Genomic DNA, 23,416 nt, shown 5'->3' with positions numbered 1-23,416 from the left:
ACTCTCATTCAAGCATCGGTGCAATGCCTTTAATTCTTGACCGTTCATGTATCCACTCTATGGATTGTGTTCGCCACGCAGTCTTTTTAGCTGTTTTCATTTGGAGTTTAGGCTCCAAATGAGGCCTTTGTGTGACCTGGGAAGAAAGTGCTGAGTTGGGATTTGTCTTGTCAGAGCGGGTGTGTTGTCTAAACATGCGTGTGGCAGCTTCAAGTTGGTGACTGTCAAACTACTCCAGTATTACATAATCAGTCGTTTCAGATGATCGCATGTGACTTTTAGACTGTAGAAACAAATATTCAGATAAATTGTCCTAATACCCTGCAGAGCAGAGGCAGCTTTTAGAAAAAAAAAATAGAAACATTGAAATGGTTTGACTACAGGCCCCTGTTTGTTCCCCTCTGCAGCAGGTGCTGTCCCAGTTGGTTGGCAGCCACCGAGTTTTGACACTGGCAATCAGCTCATTCGTCACTGGCCTGTGAAATTAAGCCATCATTTAAGATTACAGGAGCTTGACAATTGGAAAGGGATTTCTGATTAGTTGCTTGGTCATTTCTGGAACCTCTTAGGACAATCCTTTGCTAATCCTCCTCGTTTCCAAGCCTTTTTTTCCTCTTATTTTTTTCAACCCCAAAAGTTTAACTGGACTTTTTTCTGTTGCAGCAGTGCATGAATGTACCACTCTACCTTTTTGCTAGTTTTCAAATTCAAAGACTTAGAAGCCTGGCCTGTTTTGATTAAGTAAGATTGAATACAGCACCGCCACATAAGGCTGGATATCTCCTAAGGTTTTTCAATTAATTGGGCTGTGATTAAGATTGATTTTGGTAATTAACATACCAACGCAGAGCTTGAAAAGACTTAATTATGCTCATTGTAAAATGTGCCTTCAAAACTGTGACAATGAGGACGAGCAAAAGCTTATTCAGACGTTACATTTGTCTGTTTGACTGTGTATGAAATAGCAAGTGAAACCTGAAGGGCATTCGTCACTGATGGAACAGATCAAGACTAATACTTTTGTGACAAACTATGTAGATTTTTTACTCGTGTCCCTCTTTAGTTTTGTTAGTACACTGTAGTTGTCAAACAAACCCAGATTCCATAGTGGTGAAGGAATCCTGTGTGTGTTGGAATGAGAGCTCACCGTTACCCGAGGCCCTGGCTGTCGTCCAGTTGGTCTTATTTGTATAATTTCATTTCCTCTAAATAAATTAAACCCATCATGAGAAACATTTCAGATTGTCAAAAGAGACGTGCAGTTTTCTTTAAGGTGCTTAAGGAAGTCTTCAGTCTTTACTAGGCGGGGAGGGTCCATTGTCAAGTGCATTATGGGAAGTGTAGGACTCTCGTTTGAGCGTTTGCAGATCTAGCAGTCAAGTCAAGGGGAAGTGCTGCTCCTCTACTTATTTTTCGTGGTCTTGCTTGAAGAGTCTGGACATCTGTGCCTCTTCTGCATCAGCTGTGATCATTCTTGTTTTTGAATCTGTCTCCCTCGGGTCCTCCTGCGATGTGTAATAATAAAGTTGAATCAGCGGCGTGCGGTTATATCCAAATTTTCATTCTTTTATGATATTTTCTTAGCATTGAATATCACAGCTCCAGGTTGTTGTATTGTCGTCCAAAGTTGTTGTCCCAAGATGTTGCGTTTTAGTTGTCGAGTTGCTGTCCTCTGGGCACCCAAATCAGTTTTTATTTAAAAGCTGTATATGGTATGAAGAACTTGAGCATGAGTAGAAGCCCTGGAGGATTGTGGGCCGGTGTCACTTCTGTCTGTAACATTGAAAAAAATGAAAATCGCACCGTAGCGTCAATATTTTCAAATCGTCCTCTTCCTACTCACGCAACAGCATTTCTTTACTCCCCATGGGATCCTCCGCCGCCTCTGCATAATTAGACTTATCAAATGGGCACAGCCACTTAACGTCAATACTATCGACAGTGCCCCCCCCCCCCCCATTATTTCCTCTCACAATTATTCCCTGTTGTTTCATATTTTAGTGGAGTCAAATATTTGGGATTCAGCCTATTGATCCAATTGACTGTGGGTCTGAGAGGCTTCCGCAATCAGACAGCAATTCAGAAGCTGACAGGCTCTCTGTATCTGTCACTGCGGACTCTACACCCCCTCACTGGACAGGAGGCTTCAGGCTGTTAAATGATAGTTTACTCTTTGTGACTCAGAGGGAGCTGGCGCAGCTTGTCTTCGTGTCTCAAGTCAAAGTGATGGGCTGAGATGGGCCTTCGATTGCAGAATGCATATGGCCAGATTCTGCTGTTTTGGCGTTTGGGTGTGAAAACGATTGTTTCCTTTTGTGTAGTCGTGATAGGTTGGCGCGTTTTTCCTCAGGAAAATGTCAGGACCTTAATTTTAATAACTTGTGCTGCTTCGAGTCACTGATGACCTTATTTATTAATCATCTAGCCTCATTCTGCAGTCTCAGGTAGAACATGGTCTCCTTTCTCAGCAGCCTGAGATACAAAAAACTTAAATTCTTTATGCTGTGATGAAAGTGCCTGAAAACATCTATGTAATGTGCTCTTTTTGAGAAATGGAATGATCAGCTTTAATAATGAGGATGTGGAACTGCTTTTCCATTCGTTGAGCAAAGCCCTGCTCATTAGTGCGGAATCTGCTTATGTGCAACAACACCCAAAAAGCCCTGATCGCTTGAAAATGGTGAAAAACAGAAGCCTTGTTCGTATTTGCAAAATTTGAAAACAATAGAAGTTGAAAAAAACAAATGCAGTTTAGCATTGTCCTATTCACCACGCCATTCTTTAGCTTTTGAGTCATTTTATAAAAGCTTTTTTTGTTGTCATTGTTCCCCTTGATAAAGGAGCTGTTTTCTACCATAGTCTTGGTACCATTTGTTTTAAATCTAGTATTTTGCATGATAAAAAAAAATACTTATATTAACATACCCAGATTTGGTTTGAACATTTTATTCATGTGTCACAAAGGACTCTGGGAGCATTCATCCAAAAATACTGACTTTACTCTTGCTTGGACAAATTGTCCAGTTAAACGTCTCAGGATCTGCTCAGTTATTTAGCAAATGAATCTACATTCCACACGGTCTTGTCATTCTTGCAGTAACTTCTGGGTCCAGTTCTTGGGTCCTAGATCCAGATCCTCAGTGTCTCATGAAGTTTACAGGAATAAATAAGATTGGCACTCTGTTAACCGTCTGAGATATTTTTCAAACAGCTCGTCCATCCAGGGATTTGTCTCATTGTCTTGGACAGAGTGTTACCACTTCTCTTTCTCTGCAAAGTTAACGTGAAGGCAGATTGTGTCAGACTCAAAGCGAAGACTTACCTTGACCCCCTCTCGAGTGGCTCAAATGACAATACTGAGAGGGGTCAGCCGGGGACAGGCATCCAAATTGAATGGTTAATGATTAGCTGTTTGACTTGAGACACACTCTGGGCGCTGAAATGATGCGGGGGGGCCAAGGCCGACCTATTTCCTGTTGTTTGCACATCCGACTGAGGGACGACGTGTTGATCGCCCTGTGTCACTTGTATTTATTGCTCTAATGCAAAGGGAAGAGGTGGTGTAAAATTGAAGGGGGGGGGGGGTAGGTATTAGCTGTCAGCATGTTTTCATTAGAGGGCGTAGAGAATCAAGGCAGACGGTGAGAGACAGGCAGGGAGCAGCAACAGGCCGCTATGCAGGATAAACCCCCGTACCCTTTTTAATGTGCCTTTCTGGTGAGTCATCCATGTTCTTCTCACCTCCCTTTTAGAAGAGTATGTGTTAGTGTTAGGTTGTAATGTCAATTAACCTTGTAACTAGTGACACCGGATTATTTTCTTCTGCAGTGACGTAGAATAAATGTGGTTTAAAGGGAGAAACAAGTAGAAATATTAAATATATAGCAAAGAGGTTGTGTTTTAATTAAGTAGTATCTGCACACTGTTGGTTCACAACATGCTCCTGTCATCTAAAGCTTCCCCTTCTAAATTTTAGGGAATACATTGAAGCCATTAATTCAGGAGCAAAGTGCAGCCCTGTTGTCGAAGCCTCTTTTGACTGCAGATGCATTATTTTATTTATATTTTACTCTTATTTTATTGAACTTAAGTATCTCAAATTATTTAGAGTTCATAGGATAATGAGCGGATTACAGTGGTAACTTATTTGTGAGAATTGACTTAAGGGGATTTCCATCATATGAATAAACAAACATAAGTAAATACTTGAGTCAAGAATCAGTTTCAGATTTGTTAGGTATGTGATCACTTTACAGTTTCATAACAACCTGAGTCGGACATTTTTTCTTTTTCTCAAATGTAAGTTAGTGATATCAGAACATACCTGAAGTAGTTCAGGGGGTTTGCAAACAGACAAAACAGAGTTGAATATAACATCTTTTAAATAGTATTAGCTATTGGTTCTCAAAAGAATAGGAGTTGCTGTTATGTAATGTCTTGTTGTCTTTTTGGATATTCTGTATGATGGCTGACACAGGCAATATTCACTGACTCGTTATTTTGGTGCTCTTTAGAGATTGCACGACATTGTAGTGAAAAGGAAGAAACATAATCAGGACACTGAGCTGTGGAAGTGTGGAACTACTCTCATCTCTTCTGTGGCAAAGACTATACTGCGTGTGTTTTGCAGAGATAATGTTGCATTTCGAGAGTTATTCTCTACTCGGCTACTTCAATTTAGGGGAAATGTAAGTAATTCCAGGACTCTGATAGTCCTTCATATCCGTCGTACTTGATATAGGCCTTTGATTTTATTCATCATCTTCATAAAAAGACTTCAATTTCACCACTTATAATTTAATTGTTGACAGGCAGTGTTTTTCAAAGCGGTATCTTTTTCACTTTGCATTGACAAACAAACTAATCAAAATGTATTTATTTAGAATTTCAGCAGCGTTTCGGCCCAGTTGAGGACGAATTGTCTCATTCCCCCATGAACAATGTGTTCCACACCTCCCTGTGCTTTTGCCACTGTACAAATCTGGAGTCATAATTCGTATAAACCTCCAGGCTGCAAGTGTGTGTTTGTGGGTGTGTTGCTGTGTTCGTCCTTGTGTCTGTCCCTACGCTGGCCGTCCTGATCTCCTTCCCTATTAAGTCGCCGCTATTCCCAGCGCTGCTTCCCTTCCGCCGTCAGTGGCTTTATTCTTTAATAGCCTCAGTCCCTTGCACCCTCGCCGCCGACCCCCACCCTCCCACCCCCATCTGTCTGTCGGTAGCAGTTTCACACAGTCACTCTTCCCTGGCCCCTAATTCTGCTCCACCTCCTCTGAGCAGCGCACACGCGCACTCGCACAGCTCCATCCAGTCTGCACAGCCACCCACCCACGCACTCAGTCAGTCAGCATGAATAGAGCTGAAAAACTGTCATGCATCATCAAATGTGCGAAGGCCCTTTTGAATATGTGACTGTGCCTTGACTGTGGAGGCATTTGAATGGGCGGCTGCAGAATGCGCTCTGTGCACATGGATGAATGGGTCTCTGGCCAACCAGACATGCGATGTGTAAAAGAGATGACTCTATAACAGGACAACGGTGGTATGCGAGCGTACAGCTGATTCAACCGCTCTAGTCTTTCGGCCATTGTGTTTTAAAGAAAGAAGCAGTTGATGGGATTAGATTTTTACCTCTGTTTTCACATTCTCAGGCCGTGGCGTACCAGAAAGGACCCGCCCACAGAATGTGTGTCATTGCTGTGCGGCGCCGTCCCCTCCAAAGCTTCCTGTCTAAAACGCTGATTCCATTCAGGGGAACATGTTTTTTTTCTTTCTTTTCCTGGAGGCCCGGTGACGAACTCGCCGGCAAACGCTTTTGTTTGACTCTCTCCTCTTGGGAGCGAATTGTCCGCAGTGCTGCATCCATCTGTGTTCAAATCATTCAGCACACGATTAAGTCTTTCCTTCTCTGACGGGAACATTTGTAATCTAATATAAAATTCCATGATAGATTTAAGTTTAACATCTCATTACGTACATATATTTAATCTTTCTGTGTCATTCCAATGTATTTTATTCATCCTTTTTTGGGCTTACAAGACACACACACACAAAAGAAGGAAAAAAATCCTAAGAAATCCAAATTGAATTATTATAAAATATCTATAAAATGCTATTTGCTTCTTCTCCAAGGCTTTCTCGAACTTCCTGGCTATTTTATGTTTTGCACTTGAACAGCAAGTTTAGTTTTTGTGCATCATCTGTATATTTACTAAGCCAATATCTTTCATTCACACAATTTACATTAAAATGAAAAAAAATACTCAAATTGCTTTCTCCTTTGTTTCCCTCCCCAGGTCTAAGTGGCCAGCTTGCAGACATCGAGAAGCGGAAAACAGTGTTTGGGCAAAATTTTATACCACCCAAAAAGCCCAAAACTTTCTTACAGTTAGTGTGGGAGGCGCTGCAGGATGTCACACTGATTATCCTAGAAGTGGCAGCCATAGTTTCACTAGGCCTTTCTTTTTATAAACCTCCAGATGCCAAAAGAGATAGTAAGTACTTCATTTTAAATTCCTGTACTTTGTAGTAATTGATGCTGCTAATGGATATGTCTTTTTATTTTGTTATTTGTTCTAGTTTGTGCTTTTAAATGTGCATGAATGATGGCATGATGTGATACTGGTTTGATATTAAGATTTGCCCTGTCCCCCTGCAGACTGTGGAAGGGCTGCTGGAGGCATCGAGGATGAGAATGAGGCGGAAGCGGGCTGGATCGAGGGAGTGGCGATCCTCCTTTCAGTTATCTGTGTTGTGCTGGTGACGGCGTTCAACGACTGGAGTAAAGAGAAGCAGTTCCGGGGCCTCCAGAGCCGCATCGAGCAGGAACAGAAATTTACAGTCGTCCGTGGAGGACAAGTTATCCAAATTCCCGTGGCTGAGATCGTGGTCGGTGACATTGCACAAATAAAATATGGTAAGAGGAGCAGTCTTTTTAATTAGCTGGCGTAGTTAAATATAAATGTAACTTTTGATGGATAATAGATAAGTTCTGTCAATAAGAAATGCTTAAGATGAATATCATGCAAGATTCATTCACAGATAAATGCTCTCATTTCAAATGTTCTAGTTTCCTCCTAATTAAATGTAATTTTTCCGTGCTTGTGTTTCAGGCGATCTCTTGCCTGCCGACGGCGTCTTGATCCAAGGCAACGATCTGAAGATTGATGAGAGCTCGCTCACAGGGGAGTCGGACCACGTGAAGAAAACACAAGAAAAGGATCCAATGCTTTTATCAGGTAACAAGAATCCTCCATTTCATTAAATCGTTCAAAAGATGTCTCAAGGTTGTGCATTTTGAAAGATGTTATTGAAAACACCGCTTTAGCTAAATAATCTTCAGTGCAGTTGTGTTTGTTGCTCCACCACTGCTTTTGAATCCCCTCAGCACAGGCCCCTACCTCTCTGCCGTCACTCTCACTAATGAAAGCAGAGCATCCTGCTAATTAACAAAAGCACGAGCGAACTTTTAAATTCCAGCGTCTCACTGTTGTCACTCTCCTCTTACTCTTGACTTCAGCTTCTTTTCTTCTTTTTTTTGAATAAATCAACATAATTTTCCTGTGTTGTCAGCTTAAATAGCGAGTCATAGATATTAAACTCCGGAGAACCCATCTGAGACTTCCTTTTATTCAGCCCGACTGACAATTGGCTTTTGATTAAAGGCCGCTGATTAAAGGGTTGAAGTGAATTTGCATCAGTGTCTCTTTTATGCAAGAACCTACATTTATTATTCCCTCTCGCGTGGCTGAAAATGCCACTTGAAAGCTCGGCTAAACCACCTTGTCAGAAGGCAAAGGAGTCCAGCTCAGCATTTAGTCAGAACCAAATTGAAAAATCCAGAGCGACAAATACGTTAGGAAGGTGTATTTGCTCCAGTATAAACAGAGACAAGGGCATATGTCGCCCTAGAAACACAGAGGAAAACATCGCATGCATGATTTAGTCAGATTCTGTACATAGCCTCTCCCTCCCTTTTCCTTATTGACTCACATTTTATTTTCCCCCTCTGTCTCAAGGCACCCATGTAATGGAAGGCTCAGGGAAAATGGTGGTCACTGCTGTGGGTGTCAACTCTCAAACTGGAATTATCTTCACTTTACTCGGAGCGAACGAGGATGACGAGGAGGATGAGGAGGAGAAGAAAAAGGAAAAGGAGGAGAAGAAGAAACAGAGGAAAAGTTAGTATCTCTTACTACTTATTTCTTATACTGCTTTCCATTTTGACTTTATATTTTTAAAAGATAAATATACTAAGACTGTTAAACAAAGTATAGTAGATAATTATATGCCTTTTTAAATTGGAGAATTATCATATATATATGACATAAATACATAATGATACTTTACTGAAGTGGTTGTATTACAGTAATTGTATTAACCAGCAGTTATTAACGTGGTAGTACTCACTCCATGGTGTATTTCTCTGCAGTCAAAAAGCAGGATGCAGCTGTGGAAAGTCGTAAGAAAGGTAAGTTGCTTACACACACACACACGCACGCACGCACACACACACACACAGCTTAGCGCCTACCTATACATCTTAACCTTTAGCTTAATCAGCAGCCCAATCTGTAATTGGCTGCAGTGGTTTTATGCAAGTAATGAGGAGCTGCATATTTCTGCATGACCCCGTGTCGGCGTGTATTCTTGGTACGGGATGTTCCTGCTCCGTCCATTGTACTGTCCAACCCTCCCTTCTGTCTCTCCCTCCTCTTCTCTCGTCCTTCCCTGGCACATTGCGCTTTGAGCAGCAGGTGCTACTGAATCCAGTTATAGCGATTAGTGATGAGGAGATTAAAGCCATGCAACAATTCTGGGGCCAGAACATCTGCTTTCCCACCCATCTCTCCCTCTCTCACCGACTCGCTCCCCCCCCCAAGGCCCCATCAGTTTGATTCCTATTGGTGTCCCAATCCGAACTGTTCACAGAGACTTGCACCGGCTGCGCTATCAGACTGACAACAATGATAATGAGGCTGTTTAGTGGTAACTCAACCAGCTAGCCAGGCCTGCAGTCCTCCTGGGACGCCATGATCACTAGTGCTCGGGTCTGTGACCACAACCCTGGCGCTAGTCCCTGGTGCACAGATTCCCTCTGCCTGCCAGGAATCAGCAGTAATCCTTTAGACTGAGATTACGCAGGCCATGTAAGTGCAGAACAAGCCACAGTCCACAGCAGCTGCAGTAGTGCGGTGTTAATGCCCCTCCTCTCCCTGCCGCATACGTCCAGACACCGTGCCACACCGCCGTCCATACCATAGTAAACACAGCTCTTAGCACAGATTAGACCTGATAACCAGCAATGCAGAAGTTACACAGGGCTCCTGCATAATGATTTGGCTGTTTTTGCAGTTAGGAAAAGTTAACTGAGGGATGAGAGACACGTCAGTTTTTCCTGCAGCCTCCGTGCCCTGCAGAGCTGATAATTGTATCATGATGAGTGACACGACAGGGACTGCCCCCCCGCTGGCTGCGTCTCCCCCCCTCCTTTCACCATTAGAGGCTTTGCGTCTCCAAGGTTACCTGGTTAGATGTGGGTTTGGGATTCCTGTCAGTCCTGCAGGAGAAGGGGGGGGGGGGGGGGTCAGTAGCATTGCTGAGGAAGAGAGGAAGAAGATTTATTGGAATTTAACTGGCAACGACTGCCGTGGTCGCGGTCGAAGAAGGAGATGAATCCTCAGACAGATCCCGGTGCTACCAGCTAGTTAACCTGTTCTTTAAATCTCTTCAGGGCGAGGATGGTAATTACATTTATAAATTTATAAAGCTAATTACTGCGCAGTCGGATCTCTGCTAACATGTCCATGGATAAAAGGGAAGTAAAAAAAAAAGCATCCTATAATGTTGAGTGATGTGACATATCTCCTCTTTTCTCATTATCTATTATTTTGGCCATATACTGTTCAAATCTGGGGATAAAATCAGAGTGAACAATGTTTTGTTTTTTTCTGGTCTTTAATCTAAGCAAATAGGCAAAATCTACACATTCAATTTGACACCAGTAAAATGTAACAGCCAGTACATTAGTGTAATTTAAGAGCGTTTCATTTAACAGCTTTTCCTTGTTCTTGTTGCTGCAGCTAAATCACAGGATGGTGCTGCGATGGAAATGCAGCCTCTGAACAGTGACGAGGGAGCCGATGCTGACGAGAAGAAAAAATCCAACCAATCAAAGAAAGAGAAATCTGTTCTCCAGGGCAAACTGACCAAACTGGCTGTACAGATCGGCAAAGCAGGTGAGCCGTAGTTCTACTGGGACTTAATCATCTCCGACGTTCTGCGATCTTTTTCTCCTCAAAATAGAATCCATTATTAGTAGGACGTTGTTGATGTCCTCATAATTCCCTGACTGTCTTCTTCTCACCTTCCTCCCAGGTCTGGTTATGTCAGCCATCACTGTTATCATCCTGGTTGTGCTATTTGTAGTCGACACCTTCTGGATCCAGAATCTGCCCTGGGACAAGGACTGCACCCCCATCTACATTCAGTTCTTTGTGAAGTTCTTCATCATCGGCGTCACTGTCCTGGTGGTGGCTGTTCCTGAAGGCCTGCCGCTCGCCGTAACAATTTCCCTGGCATACTCCGTCAAGGTAAAGTCCTCCTGCCAAGCGACCTGTGCTTAGCGCCGACCAGCTTGCACTTTAGCCTATTAAAACTAGCCACCATGCTGTTAAGACTTGGCTAGCTGATACCCTCAAGCAAAGCAAATAATCCCATCTGCTGGACTTGTTTGCCAATAGAAGACTTCATCCCATCAAGGAGCTATTCATTTTACACGGTTGCACACATTTCTTTTTACGACAAGTAGAGGTTTGCGTGTGCTGCTCGTGAAGCTTAATTTACAGTCACTGTCTATAATCATTTAATGATTTGTTTTATCTTCCGACAGAAAATGATGAAAGACAACAACCTTGTGCGTCACCTGGACGCCTGCGAGACGATGGGCAATGCCACCGCCATCTGCTCCGACAAGACCGGCACCCTCACGATGAATCGCATGACCGTGGTGCAGGCCTACATCGCTGAGAAGTTCTACAAGAAAGTCCCGGAACCAGAGAACATCCCCCCATCCCTTTTAGATATCCTTATTCTGGGTATTGCAGTCAACTGCGCCTACACCACCAAGATCATGGTAGGCTTGCGAAATTCTTTTGTATTGCCTTGTTTAATATTTGGCTTCAGGAAAACACTGACCGTCTTCTCGATTTATCTGCAGCCTCCGGAGAAAGAAGGAGGCTTGCCACGGCAGGTGGGCAACAAGACCGAATGTGCCTTGCTTGGCTTTTCTAATGACCTGAAGCGAGACTACCAGGCCATCCGCAATGAGATCCCCGAGGAGAAACTGCACAAAGTCTACACCTTCAACTCAACCCGCAAGTCTATGAGCACCGTGCTGAAGCTGGCCGACGGCAGCTTCCGTATGTTCAGCAAAGGAGCCTCCGAAATTCTCCTAAAAAAGTAAGAACACATAGTTTGTTTGTTTTGTACACTGGGTTGAATGGCGGGTGTATACTCGGTAATAAGTTAGTCTGTAGGTATTTACTTGCTCCAGCTGGCCACACTCTGCTGTGAATGATACGTGTTGTGGTTTAAGCAGCTAAGAAGTTCAAGTGCATCCCACCCAAGCCCCTTACTTTGCAACTTAAAAACAGGGGCTGAGAAAATGAGCCGGTAACAACTCTGTAAGCCTCTTAACCAAGCAGGCTTCTTGTTAACCCACAGGGCTTACTTTGACTTCTTACTACTGCAGCTCATAATTCACACCCTTTGTCTTCTCCTCTTCCTCTACTCCTTTGTCTCACCTTCATTATCTTTTAACAATCCAGCATCTATCTTCCTCATCTACATTTCTGCACTCCATCTCTCTTAATGCCTCGCTCCCACTTCTCCCTTCTGTGTCTGTCTTAACCCCCTTCTAGATATACGGTTATATATTAATATATCCTCTTTTCCCTGCCCAGATGCTATAAAGTCCAGTTGGCAAACGGTGAGGCCAAGATATTCCGCCCACGGGACAGGGATGACATGATCAAAAAAGTGATCGAGCCCATGGCCTCAGAGGGCCTGAGGACCATCTGCCTTGCGTTTAGAGATTTCCCTGTTTCTGAGGGAGAGCCTGACTGGGAGAATGAAAACGACATCCTCAGCGGACTGACCTGCCTCTGCGTGGTGGGCATCGAAGACCCCGTGAGACCCGAGGTAAGCAGCTACACTAAGACACTGTGGCTGAGTAAAGCAGGGAACTTGAATGACAGGAGATGCTGCTTCAGCCTCTTTTTTTTTAAGCGAGATGCGACACCACTTTTGCACAACTCATTAAAACCTGAAATAATGCAGCTATTAAGTTTTCAGGGTTTTGATGGGGCTGCCTCCTCAGTGAGACGTTTGAGAAGTAAATCAAAAAATAACTGGGTCATCGGTTTGTTAGATGCTCAGCTTCCTTCTTCCACCGCATAGTGACTTTGTTCAGGTAGAACACACTCAGCTATTCTGCAGAAAACAAACCACATGTTGTTTTTAAAAGGGACAGACTTTAGCAGCGAGAATCCGCCACCAAATTTCTATAAATCCAAACCCAACCAAATCCTAAAAGCTGTTTTCGTGTCAGCAACGATTGCCCCACAACACAAAGAATCTTTTATTTCATTGTTTAAAAACGAAAGTAAAGCGTAGCTGAGCTAAAATTTCGAAATCCCCAGTGATGAAGGCAAATAAACAACACGCACTTCCCGCCTAATTGTGTTTCCGCTCTCCTCCAGGTCCCAGACGCCATCAGGAAATGCCAACGCGCTGGCATCACGGTGCGAATGGTGACCGGGGACAACATCAGCACAGCTCGAGCCATCGCCACCAAGTGTGGCATCCTACTGCCCGGAGACGACTTCATCTGCATCGAGGGGAAAGAGTTCAACCGAAGGATACGCAACGCGAAAGGAGAGGTGGGCCCCGGCAAAACACTGTACCTCAGAGAGACTGTTGCAGATGTGCTGTCGGGATTCTATTAGGTTTTTTTTTTCTCCTGTTTCTAGATTGAACAAGAACGCATTGACAAGATCTGGCCCAAGTTACGAGTACTGGCCCGCTCCTCACCCACAGATAAACACACCTTAGTGAAAGGTACTTCTGTTTTTCTTGTTCTGGAGAAAGTGTTTTATTGTCTCGGTTTATCGGCGGCTTTTGAGGTTTAATTTAAAATTGTCTCGTTTTTATTATTTCAGGTATTATAGACAGCACAGTATTAGAAAAGAGACAAGTGGTGGCAGTGACGGGAGATGGTACAAACGATGGTCCTGCCTTGAAGAAAGCTGATGTCGGCTTTGCTATGGTGAGTTTTCTCTCTTGCAGTTGATTCTGAAAACAAAGAATGGTAACGATGTCAAATATGCTGTGACTAGATTCAGATACGTCCCTGATCATCATCTTTTCGCCTCCAGGGTATTGCCGGCACAGACGTAGCCAAGGAGGCGTCTGACATCATCCTGACCGACGACAACTTCTCCAGCATCGTCAAAGCCGTCATGTGGGGACGCAATGTCTACGACAGCATCTCCAAGTTCCTCCAGTTTCAGCTGACCGTCAACGTGGTGGCGGTCATCGTGGCGTTTACCGGAGCCTGCATCACACAGGTAAGACTTGGATCAAATCCGAGAAGCTACACCGGCTTTGATATCATTTAAAAAAAAAAAACCGAACTGTCTCATTCGCTGTATTTAGTTTCTAATGAGGCATATTCCTTTTAATTTCCTCATGCATTAGCAATCATAAGCACCTGTTAAACTCCTTAATGATTTTTTAATATCTGTCTTTTGTAGTCGACAGTATAGATGTGTTCTGAAGCTTAATGGAGCGACTTGAGTGTCTCCAATAAAAACGCTGCAGTTTTTCCAAGACATTAAATATTAAATATCTTTCTCAGCCTTCATTTTCCTTATTTCCAAAATAATCCAGATCCTCAGAACCACTGCTCAGGAACCAAATCTCTCTCCTATCAGAACCTTTGGTTCACGACACCTCGAGCGGCACTTATAGATGCTCCACATTTTCATGATATTTTGAGACGTTATATAAAAAGGTGACCTGATTTGTTGTGCCTCTCCTCCGCCAGGACTCTCCTCTCAAAGCCGTACAGATGCTTTGGGTCAACCTGATCATGGACACCTTCGCCTCACTCGCTCTGGCCACGGAGCCCCCCACAGAGGCCCTGCTGCTAAGGAAGCCCTATGGCCGCAACAAGCCTCTCATCTCCCGCACCATGATGAAGAACATCCTCGGCCAGGGCGTGTTCCAGCTCGTCATCATTTTCTCTCTGCTCTTTGCCGGTAAGATGCTGCAACAGGCGTAGCTCTTTGTGCGAATGGAGCCAGGGAAGTTTCTCACGGGTTAAATCGAATCCAAACCCTGATTTGTTTTCTGCAGGTGAGAAAATCTTTGACATAGACAGCGGCAGGAACGCTCCCCTCCACGCCCCGCCCTCCGAACACTACACCATCGTCTTCAACACCTTTGTAATGATGCAGCTTTTCAACGAGATCAACGCCCGCAAGATCCACGGGGAACGGAATGTTTTCGATGGCATCTTCAACAACCTCATCTTCTGCAGTATCGTCTTCGGTACCTTTATTATCCAGGTGAAGTGCGACTGCAGACATTTGATATCTTGTACGTTTGTTTTGGTCGATGTGCTTCTGACTCGTATATGAAAAGAGATTATCCCCGCCACAAAATGTTGACCTGTAAATATTAAATGGAAGTTTACTCTCTAATGAATCCAACCTGTTTTCCTGCTCCTCTAGATCGTCATCGTGCAGTGGGGAGGGAAACCATTCAGCTGCGTGGCTCTGTCCATCGACCAGTGGCTGTGGTGCACATTCTTAGGCTTCGGCTCCTTACTATGGGGACAGGTACGATGACACAGTGCAGCTCCCACCTTAAGTCTGCCAGTTAAGAAAGTGTTAGATAACACTGCCCCCTAGTGTTGGAATCGGGCTTAGTAAGGAAACTGTGACAGGCGGGAGACAATGGTTTTATAATCCTGCGTAGTACATAACTTAAACCTTTATGTATCAACCTGATTTGTACTGAGCTGTTTGTATTTTACTTTTTTATTTGTTTCTCATCTCCTCCAGGATATATGTATATTTATTATATTCTGGCCATTGACAATGATTTTTAAATTTGATGTATAGGGCTGCAACTATCAATTGTTTTTGTTATCTGCATATTATTTTCCCAGTTAGTTTGTTGTTAAGTGGAAAACTTCCCAGAGGCCAATGTGGCAGCATCATGGAGCCTGTTGCATCTGATCAATTCTGCAAAAGTAATTTGGTGGAGAATCAGTTGTGAAGCAGAAAAGCAACAAATCTTCAAATTTAAGTTGATAAAATCATAGAATGTTTGAAGATTTTGCTTGAAAATGACTGAGATGATTAGTGAGTTTTTACTTAACAAATTGATTAAAAGATAAATCTTCTTAGCTTTAATATGATGTATAATCATGATTTAAAACAAGAAAGGAGTAGGGAGCTTTTTGTAGACGCCAACATAAGAAATCTAAAACTGATTATGACTGATTCTGAAAAGGTCTTGTGTCTGTGTTTATCACCGCATCGTTGGTTGACGTGTCAGAAGCCGTTAAAAAGGTTAAGTACTTCATCACAACACCATCATTATCTGCTTTTTATTATTCCGCTTCCGAGACTCGGAACGAACCCGATGACGTCAAACTGACCGCCTCTCACCCGCCCTTTGGCGCGGCTGCTCATTTCCCGGGTCACTGGCTGCTTAATGTCGGCGATGTACCCAGAAGTGTTGATCGTTCTCCCATACTGAAATGTCAATTTCCCCCTCTCATGTACATTGCGATGTCTTCCAGGTTATCTCCACAATACCCACCAGCCGCTTAAAATTCTTGAAATCGGCGGGCCACGGCACCCAGAAGGAGGAGATCCCGGACGAGGAGCTGGAGGAGCTGGATGACATGGAGGAGATCGACCACGCTGAGCGGGAGCTCCGCCGGGGCCAGATCCTCTGGTTCCGAGGCCTCAATCGCATCCAGACCCAGGTAACCAACCAGACCTGCGTACCCACCAAACACTGCACCCAACACGAAGGGAGTCAAAAGCCATAAACCCTTTAACTCTATTGCTCTTGCTTAAAATCTATGTTTTTGTTCTCTTCACTTGGCACTTTTTAAAGAATGGCTTGTGCCCTTAAATAAAACGGCCCTCCTAATTTTCTTCTGTTCTGCTTCTGAGCTAAAGCAGGGTTCCTGTGCCTATTTCTGACTCGGCCTGAATCTATCTGCTAAAAAAAACTAGTTTGAAGGTACTGATGCGCGGCAAGTGAATTTAGGATTGGATAGAGAGCACGAGAGAACAGCTGATGGTTCACAGACCGTTGGCTGTAGCTGTAAGTACGACAGGATCCTGCAGAGAAAAGCGTGAAAGTGAGCTCATCCTCCGATCAGTGCCTTTAAACCCAAACCCAACCTTCTCCCTCTCTCTTTAACTTTAATACCTGAATCCAATTTTCCAAGTGACATTTTTTCCTCTATGGTTACTGGTGCCTTTTCTTTATTTTTTTTTCTCCTCTGGCTGTGTTGTGTTTTATTTCCTCTGGGCTCTTCTTCTCCTGTCACGCTGTCTGATTCTTTGCAGATGGATGTAGTGAGTGCGTTCCAGAGTGGAACTTCCTTTCAGGGGGCTCTAAGGCGGCAGGCCTCCAACTCCAGCCAACAACAGCACGATGTAACCAATGTTTCTAGCCCTACACATGTAGCCTTTTCTACTACCACTACTGCCACTGCCGCCAACTCCGCTTCTGCCACTGTGGGGTGTGAGTGCGTGTTCTCCTCTAGTGCATGAGACTTTTATTTATTATTTTACTTCTTCTGTTCTTCTAACATCTCCTCCACTCTTCGTCTCACCTAACGTTGACACTTTTACTCTCTCATGCTTCTCCAATTGTTCTTCCCGTTTCCCCCCCCCCCCTCCCCAAAAATGGCACCAAATACACAACATCTTCCATATTGCTTCGATAACACTGCTGTGTATATAAATATATATATATATGTGTGTTCCCTGTAACCAGGTCGCTTCTGGCGTCAAGGTATTTTTTCTGTGTCATCATGTTTTCTGTTCTGCTTCCGCTTTGAAAGGTTAAACTGTTATCTCAGGGGAGGGGGGGAGATGATTTGCATTCCTTATTTGACAAACAAATGCTAAATTGACAGTCGCCAGGTTTGTGTTGCAGCTGCCTCCGTCTGCTCTGTGCCCCCGCGTAGCGCCCGTGGGTCTGTGTCGCAGCTCTCTAGACCAGCTGGGTAAATGTTTTGAGTATATGCCCATGATCACGGCACTAAAAAAACAATAAGACGCAGTGAACCGGATTATCTGTGGCTGTGTGTGTCGGTGAAATAATGAAGACTTCTCCTCCAGCCGTGGCTCTTCTCTGGGAGTTTGCTGTGTGAAAAGAGATGGAGGGGTGGGGGGGGCGGCGTGGCAGAGAAGAGGCCTATAGAAAAACACCTTGTAGATGAGAGCAGAACGTCCACGCTCCGTTTGTGGGTGAAACCCTATCCCCTGATTTGACTGGCGGCAGATTTTAAATTTACATATTGCAACGCAGCGGCTTTTAGGCAAAGTGCCGGTACAACTTAAAACTGTTAGCCGCCGCTTTCACGCAGGTTTTATGTTCACCCAAAAAGGGGGCGTGGCCGTTCTGGCGTGTGCCTGCTCTCTTGAGTAGCGGTGTAACCAGCAGCAGTTTGTCGGTGGGTTCGGAAGCACGGTCTTGCCTACGTTATTTCAGGGTCTAACCCCGGTGCCAGTTGAGTCTGGACGATCGCTGTGTGCAGAGGAGTTCCAAAGGCCCCCCCCCCTCGCTATCATGCCCGCAGCAGGAATGCGTGTCGACAATGACTCGTTCTCTCTTTCAGATCTTCCCAGGCGGAGCGTCCCGAGCAGCAGCAGCAGTGGATTTTAAAATGTCTAACAGATGTCATTACAAGCTTAATGGAATAAATGACTGTGCTCTTGAATGTAAACATGTGGGACTTTCCCCAGACACATTAACAGCAAATTGTGTTTCCCTGAAACAAAGTGATGTCATGCGTCGGCCCCTGTCTCAGGTCCTTTGTGTGAGCAGACGAGCGCTTCCCGATTTAAACTCTGACCTTTTCTCCCTCCAGGTGCTTTTTAGAAAACAGCCACTTTTACCTCGACGTCTTTTTCTTCTGTGTGAATCTGTTGTGTGATGTCCACCTGAGCCTAAAAGAATGACCCCCACTGACCCCCCACATATTCTTCTTTAGATTCTGTGAAATGTGTCATGGGCTATACTCAAAGGTTTACTACCATTGAACACCAAGGTAGTGCCGCGCTCTGCATGGGTTCAAAGTCTCTGGTCTCGTTTGTGAGTTTTCTCTCGTTGTGCTGTTTTGGACGTGTACACCGGCTTGTAGACATGCTTGGCTGCCGCAGCTTTCTTTGTTTTGACTCCACAAACATGAGCTGTAACTGACCACCCCTTTTTTCCTCTCTCTCTGTCTCTCTCTCTCTCTCTCTCTATCCTAAGCATGTCCAACAACAGTAAACTCTTGTGTCCGGCCTCTGTCCTCTCGCTCTCACTATCTGTCTGTCTCTCCTCTGTACTCTCTTCTCTCTGTCTCTGTCTCTGTCTCTCTGTCCTCTCTACTCTCTGTCCTCTCTCTCTCTGTCTGTCTGTCTCTCTCTTTCTCTCAGTCTCTCTCACTCTCTCACTCTCTCAGTCTCTCTCAGTCTCGCTCTATCTGTCTCTCTCTCGGTCTCTCTCTTTCTCTCTGTCATTCTCTCCCTCTTCTCTCTCTCTCTCTGTCTCTCTCTCTCTCTCTCTGTCTCTCTCTTTCACTCTCTCTCTCTGTGTCTCTCTCTGGATATGTTCTCGTCTGAAGAGCGGCATTCCTCTCGTCTCTTGGTTCCTTTTTTTGCATTTTGATTAATCAGACACAGGCCTCCACAAAGTGTTTTTGTGAAATACTACCACTCCTAAACAAAACAGCTGACATTGCATTGAGTTTTACACTGGTTTGTGGACCCCCCCCCCCCGACCCCGTGGTATTTACTACACAACATATATGAATAGTTAGAGTCAGGTGTCCGGTTTGTTGTCGCAGGTTTTCTCTTTCTCTCAGAAACACTTTAACTTTTAGCAATGCCGGCTCGCTACAGGTTCACAGTCCAGTATGTCAATCATTACTGAAGCTCATGTCATCGTGACTATAGCTGTGTCTGTTAGCATCAGGGTTCAGGCCTGTGGACGGACTCTAGGTCAATGCGATTTTAATATCCATTTGTTTTTCTACTGGAGAATGAATAATTTCAGCAGCACAGAAGTGAACCTGAACTGAATTTAAGTGAAGGAGTTTGGCTTCTGCTGTTTTCACTTTTAATCCAAGCTAGTGCGGACTTCGACTTTTGTTTCGAGGCTGACGTAGTGTAGAAAAGTGGTGAAACAACTTACACTTAACTGGTTTTACGAGTTGTATTTTGCCTACTAGAAATAACCGCACAAGACCTGCACGTGTCTCTGAGAGTTTCCCCCAAACTGATGCTTTTTTTGCCCCTAAAACTCACCTATTATTGACCCAATAAAACCGGTGTTGAGGTTTTCTTTTAAAATCTGTGCTTAAAATCCACGTGTTGAAATGACTAACTCATGTGTGTCATTGCTGGATGAGACTAAACGTCTGCCCCTGTCCCCTCTCCCTCCCTCCCTCCCAGATCCGGGTGGTGAATGCATTCCGCAGCTCCATCTCCCTCTATGAGGGGCTGGAGAAGCCAGAGTCGCGATCATCGATCCACAACTTCATGACCCACCCCGAGTTTCGGATAGAGGACTCTGAGCCCCATATCCCCCTCATAGACGACACAGACGCAGAGGACGACGCTCCCACCAAGCGCAACTCCTCCAGCCCCCGCAACGCCTCGCCCACGCCGCCCTCACCCACGCCCAGCAACACCGCCGCCCCCACCCCGCCGGTCTCGCCCTCCCCAAACCAGAACAATAACGCTGTGGAGAGCAGCAACCACCTCGTCCCGGAGGGCCCCAAATCAGGAACCCCCTCGGCCCCGGGGAGCCCCCTACACAGCCTGGAGACCTCCCTTTGATCGGACCCCGCCCGCCCGCCCTCCCTCGCTCTGCACGTCACCATCACTTTTCTACCCACCACCAAGGAGCTCGACTCGGACTGAACGAAGGAACACTCGCAGCGGAGAGACGAAGGGCTAGACGGAGAGGGGAGTCCGGGGTGAGCTCGGCGTGGGCTGGACTCAGAGAACAGCAGACATTCAGAGGAATGTACGGCTTGGTGTGGATGCTTTGGTCTTCTTTTCTTTTTGGTTCTTATTAACACCCCCGCACACGAGGACTCCAGCCCTCCCTCCTGACAGCTTTTGTTTCTCTCGGTAAACAGGGGGTGATTATAAACTCAGATTGAAAGTGACCTGTTTTTCTTATTCTATTATTAATATTATTATTATTATTATTTTAATTGAGAAGGGGAGGTGCTCCCTCCCGGCTTGAAGATCGTCTGTAAGAAATCTGAAAGATCCTTAGCTTCTCTTTTATCTGAATGGTGTTGTATATTTATCTCTTTGGCCCTTGCTCATTCAAAACGTATTTCTGCTCCATTGGCTGTTAATATTTTGAGTTATTTATGTTTTTTTGGAAAAAAAGCAGGTCTGTTTACAAAGTTTGTAGATACTTTTTTTCTGTTTGTAGGCAAAAGAGCTTCCTGATGTATGATGCAGAAACTTGGGACAGAAAAAAAAAACGATGAATGAGAGGATTATTTCAGATACTGCTGTATTTTCAGGAAAAAAGGGTGTTTCTATTGAAACTTAACTATTTTTGCCTGCAAGTTTTATTTGTTATATATTTGTAGATAAATATAGAAAACCTCTAGCCAAACCGATAAACACTAAGGCTTGTATAGAAAAGAGGTCCACCGGGCGAGGTGCTTCTCACAAGAGTTGGGACAGGGAAAGACTATTCGGGCCTCTGTACACTAACATCGCTATAAATATTTACTTCTTCCATTTCTTCGATAGTTTTTTCATGTGCACAAAACCTTCTGGAGTTCTGGATTCTCTTTTTCATTCATTCTGTTGTGTTTGAGAATTTCCACATGTTGAAAGGTTCACTCATTAAAGGGATTTGTTTTTGTTTTTCCTTGGAGAATTAACCCCGGGCCCCGTATTTAACAAGCATCTCGGAGCCGCGGCTGAAAGTTGGAGCGGGGGGGCAAAGTCTTACCTCAGAGTCGGACACCAGGTCCTTCAGAAGCCTCCTGCGCTAGCGTTCAGCACCAACTCCAGGCTTTCCTTTTAGATTTCTGTGGTTTTACAACTTCACCTAGTCGTTTACTATTAGTTTTACTAATGCGGAGAATTACAAATCACCGGACTAAACATTAAAGCTAAAGATTTGTTTTTGCCAAAACTCACAAAAGCATTTAAACAACTTTTACACTTTATTAGCTTAAAAAAAAAAAAGAATGGCTTTTTAAACCAACAGTTGAAAGTTGCGCTACATCACAAACTGTTCATCCAGTGCACCTGGAGTAAACGTGAATGTGCCTTGGCTTTAATGATAACAATAATTTAGACGATGCTTGGTTCTGTCATCCGAAAGGTCAAACCAAATAAACCTTGTTCTTTAAACTTTAGGATTTCTTGCCTCTGGATGCTTGATAAATATGGCTCCTATCATCAGTTTCTTTTTTTTTTCCAGGTAATTGTCAAGCCCCCTGCCAATGTACAACACTTACATTTGTTTACTCAGGCAAAGAAAAAGTATTTTAATTTAAAAGAAATCCATCAAGCCAGAAAGAAACCTTTTAACTTCAGATATTGTGTATTTAGATATTTAAAAAAAGCAAAAAGAAAAGCAAGTGAATTATTTTCATATTTCATTCAATCATTTCGATCAACACTTTAGGAAACAGAACTTTATTTGAATTGTCTGACTTCTTCTTGTTTGACCTTTTGAAAAAATATCAAAAACCGAGGAAAAAAAGAATTTTGTTTTTGTTTTGTTCTTTTTCTTCAGTCCTGTCCCAAAAGACTCCCTCATGAATACATGTTGCTGCATTTGATCCGTTTGTGAGATATTTTTGACACCTGATGTACTGGAATTGCTAAAGAATTTGGTCATGTGCATTTTTCAAGAATAAAGACTATAGGCATACACTGGTATCGAACAGCACAGGGTACTTTTATTTCATAGCGTTCCTCGGCAGGGGGTGGGGAGAGAGAGGAAAAAAAGGGATTTTGATACAAATCACAATAAAAGATGTACCTTTGTATTTTTATGACGATACTGATGATACCTTGCGTCGCACTTACAGCGATTTTGGATGATTTGACACCAATCACATTCTACGGGGAGGGGGTTTGGCCACTAAAATGTGTGTTGTTCTGGAATATTCATCTCAGGGTGCAAATGGTGTGAAAGAGAACAGGCTTCTGCTTTTGTTTGTTGCTTAATTAACTGTTTTGGGGGGGGGGGGCGGTGCTTGTGGAACCACACGGGGTTGAGTCCCGGCGGCGGGCTGCAGATTGTTCCTGCAGCCTGCCGGACACCTCCACCTGCAGGGCCGTGGACAGGGGGGGGGGGGGGGGGGGGGGGGGGTTGAACACGGAGGTCAAAAAATGTTTTCAAATCACAGCGTTTTCTGAGGAGATGTTTTTTTTGTTTTGTGTTTTTTCCCCTCTTGTTTTACAGATGACAAAAACAGCAGCTAGGATATTCATATGCAGAACGAGACAAAGTCGAGCGGAATCTACACAAGGAGTTAGTTCTGTAGCTTCTTCCTGTAACGGGAACGAATGTCTTTCTTTTTTCCATCTGTTTTATGGATTATTATTTTTTTATCTTTTAACATTTGGAAATAAAAGTACTTCATGTCTGTTTATCTTCAGCATTTTAAATGGATATCGTGATTGGATTTACATTTGAAACTTGTCGAGTAATGTGTATGGTTTTTAAAAATAAAAAATGTATTTAGCCTAACTGCAAGGCCATGTCTTCTTTTGTCTCTGTGCTCAGTGAAAATCCTACACTTCTGTTTGCTGTGTTTGCAGAAAGTCTTGAGTGAAGGGGATTCCTCTCTTTTTTTTCTCTGTTTTATAACCAGTGGATTTTAGCTCATGAACAGAAGCAGATAAATCGGTGTTAAATAAACTGACAAAGTCTATGCAAACTTATATCTGCATTTAACCCAAATTGGTTTGTTAATGACAATGAATTAAAGATTTTGTTCAGATTTTTACAAATTACATTACTTCACATGTGAACATTTCACATTCAGCAATATGGAGTTGTGGATTAGTTTTTGTGTACATGTTATATCTTTGAACATAATTCTTAAAAAAGTTAT

General features: G+C 43.8%; 1 protein-coding gene across 3 annotated transcripts in view; it reads left to right on the top strand.

The window, feature by feature from the left end:
- atp2b1a (ATPase plasma membrane Ca2+ transporting 1a) overlaps positions 1 to 22,288 on the top strand; it is a 32,138-nt gene extending 9,850 nt beyond the window's left edge. The window contains exons 3-22 of one of the 3 annotated variants that reach the window (XM_062382690.1): positions 6,294 to 6,491; positions 6,656 to 6,913; positions 7,110 to 7,235; positions 8,016 to 8,177; positions 8,429 to 8,467; positions 10,080 to 10,235; positions 10,375 to 10,589; positions 10,889 to 11,131; positions 11,216 to 11,457; positions 11,961 to 12,198; positions 12,759 to 12,938; positions 13,029 to 13,116; positions 13,218 to 13,324; positions 13,434 to 13,625; positions 14,105 to 14,318; positions 14,416 to 14,627; positions 14,793 to 14,900; positions 15,872 to 16,060; positions 16,656 to 16,745; positions 19,758 to 22,288. In XM_062382690.1, coding sequence (XP_062238674.1) covers positions 6,294 to 6,491; positions 6,656 to 6,913; positions 7,110 to 7,235; positions 8,016 to 8,177; positions 8,429 to 8,467; positions 10,080 to 10,235; positions 10,375 to 10,589; positions 10,889 to 11,131; positions 11,216 to 11,457; positions 11,961 to 12,198; positions 12,759 to 12,938; positions 13,029 to 13,116; positions 13,218 to 13,324; positions 13,434 to 13,625; positions 14,105 to 14,318; positions 14,416 to 14,627; positions 14,793 to 14,900; positions 15,872 to 16,060; positions 16,656 to 16,745; positions 19,758 to 20,144 — 3,644 coding nt within the window. In that variant the 3' untranslated portion in view covers positions 20,145 to 22,288. Of the gene's footprint in view, positions 1 to 6,293; positions 6,492 to 6,655; positions 6,914 to 7,109; positions 7,236 to 8,015; positions 8,178 to 8,428; positions 8,468 to 10,079; positions 10,236 to 10,374; positions 10,590 to 10,888; positions 11,132 to 11,215; positions 11,458 to 11,960; positions 12,199 to 12,758; positions 12,939 to 13,028; positions 13,117 to 13,217; positions 13,325 to 13,433; positions 13,626 to 14,104; positions 14,319 to 14,415; positions 14,628 to 14,792; positions 14,901 to 15,871; positions 16,061 to 16,655; positions 16,834 to 19,757 lie in introns of all 3 variants that reach the window. The other 2 variants (XM_062382692.1, XM_062382691.1) reach the window with 2 other exon arrangements.
- Positions 22,289 to 23,416: the final 1,128 nt, after the last annotated feature.

This window comes from Platichthys flesus, chromosome 23 (genome assembly GCF_949316205.1).
Source record: "Platichthys flesus chromosome 23, fPlaFle2.1, whole genome shotgun sequence".
NCBI lineage: Eukaryota > Metazoa > Chordata > Actinopteri > Pleuronectiformes > Pleuronectidae > Platichthys > Platichthys flesus.
This window is presented reverse-complemented; position numbering and strand designations above follow the sequence as displayed.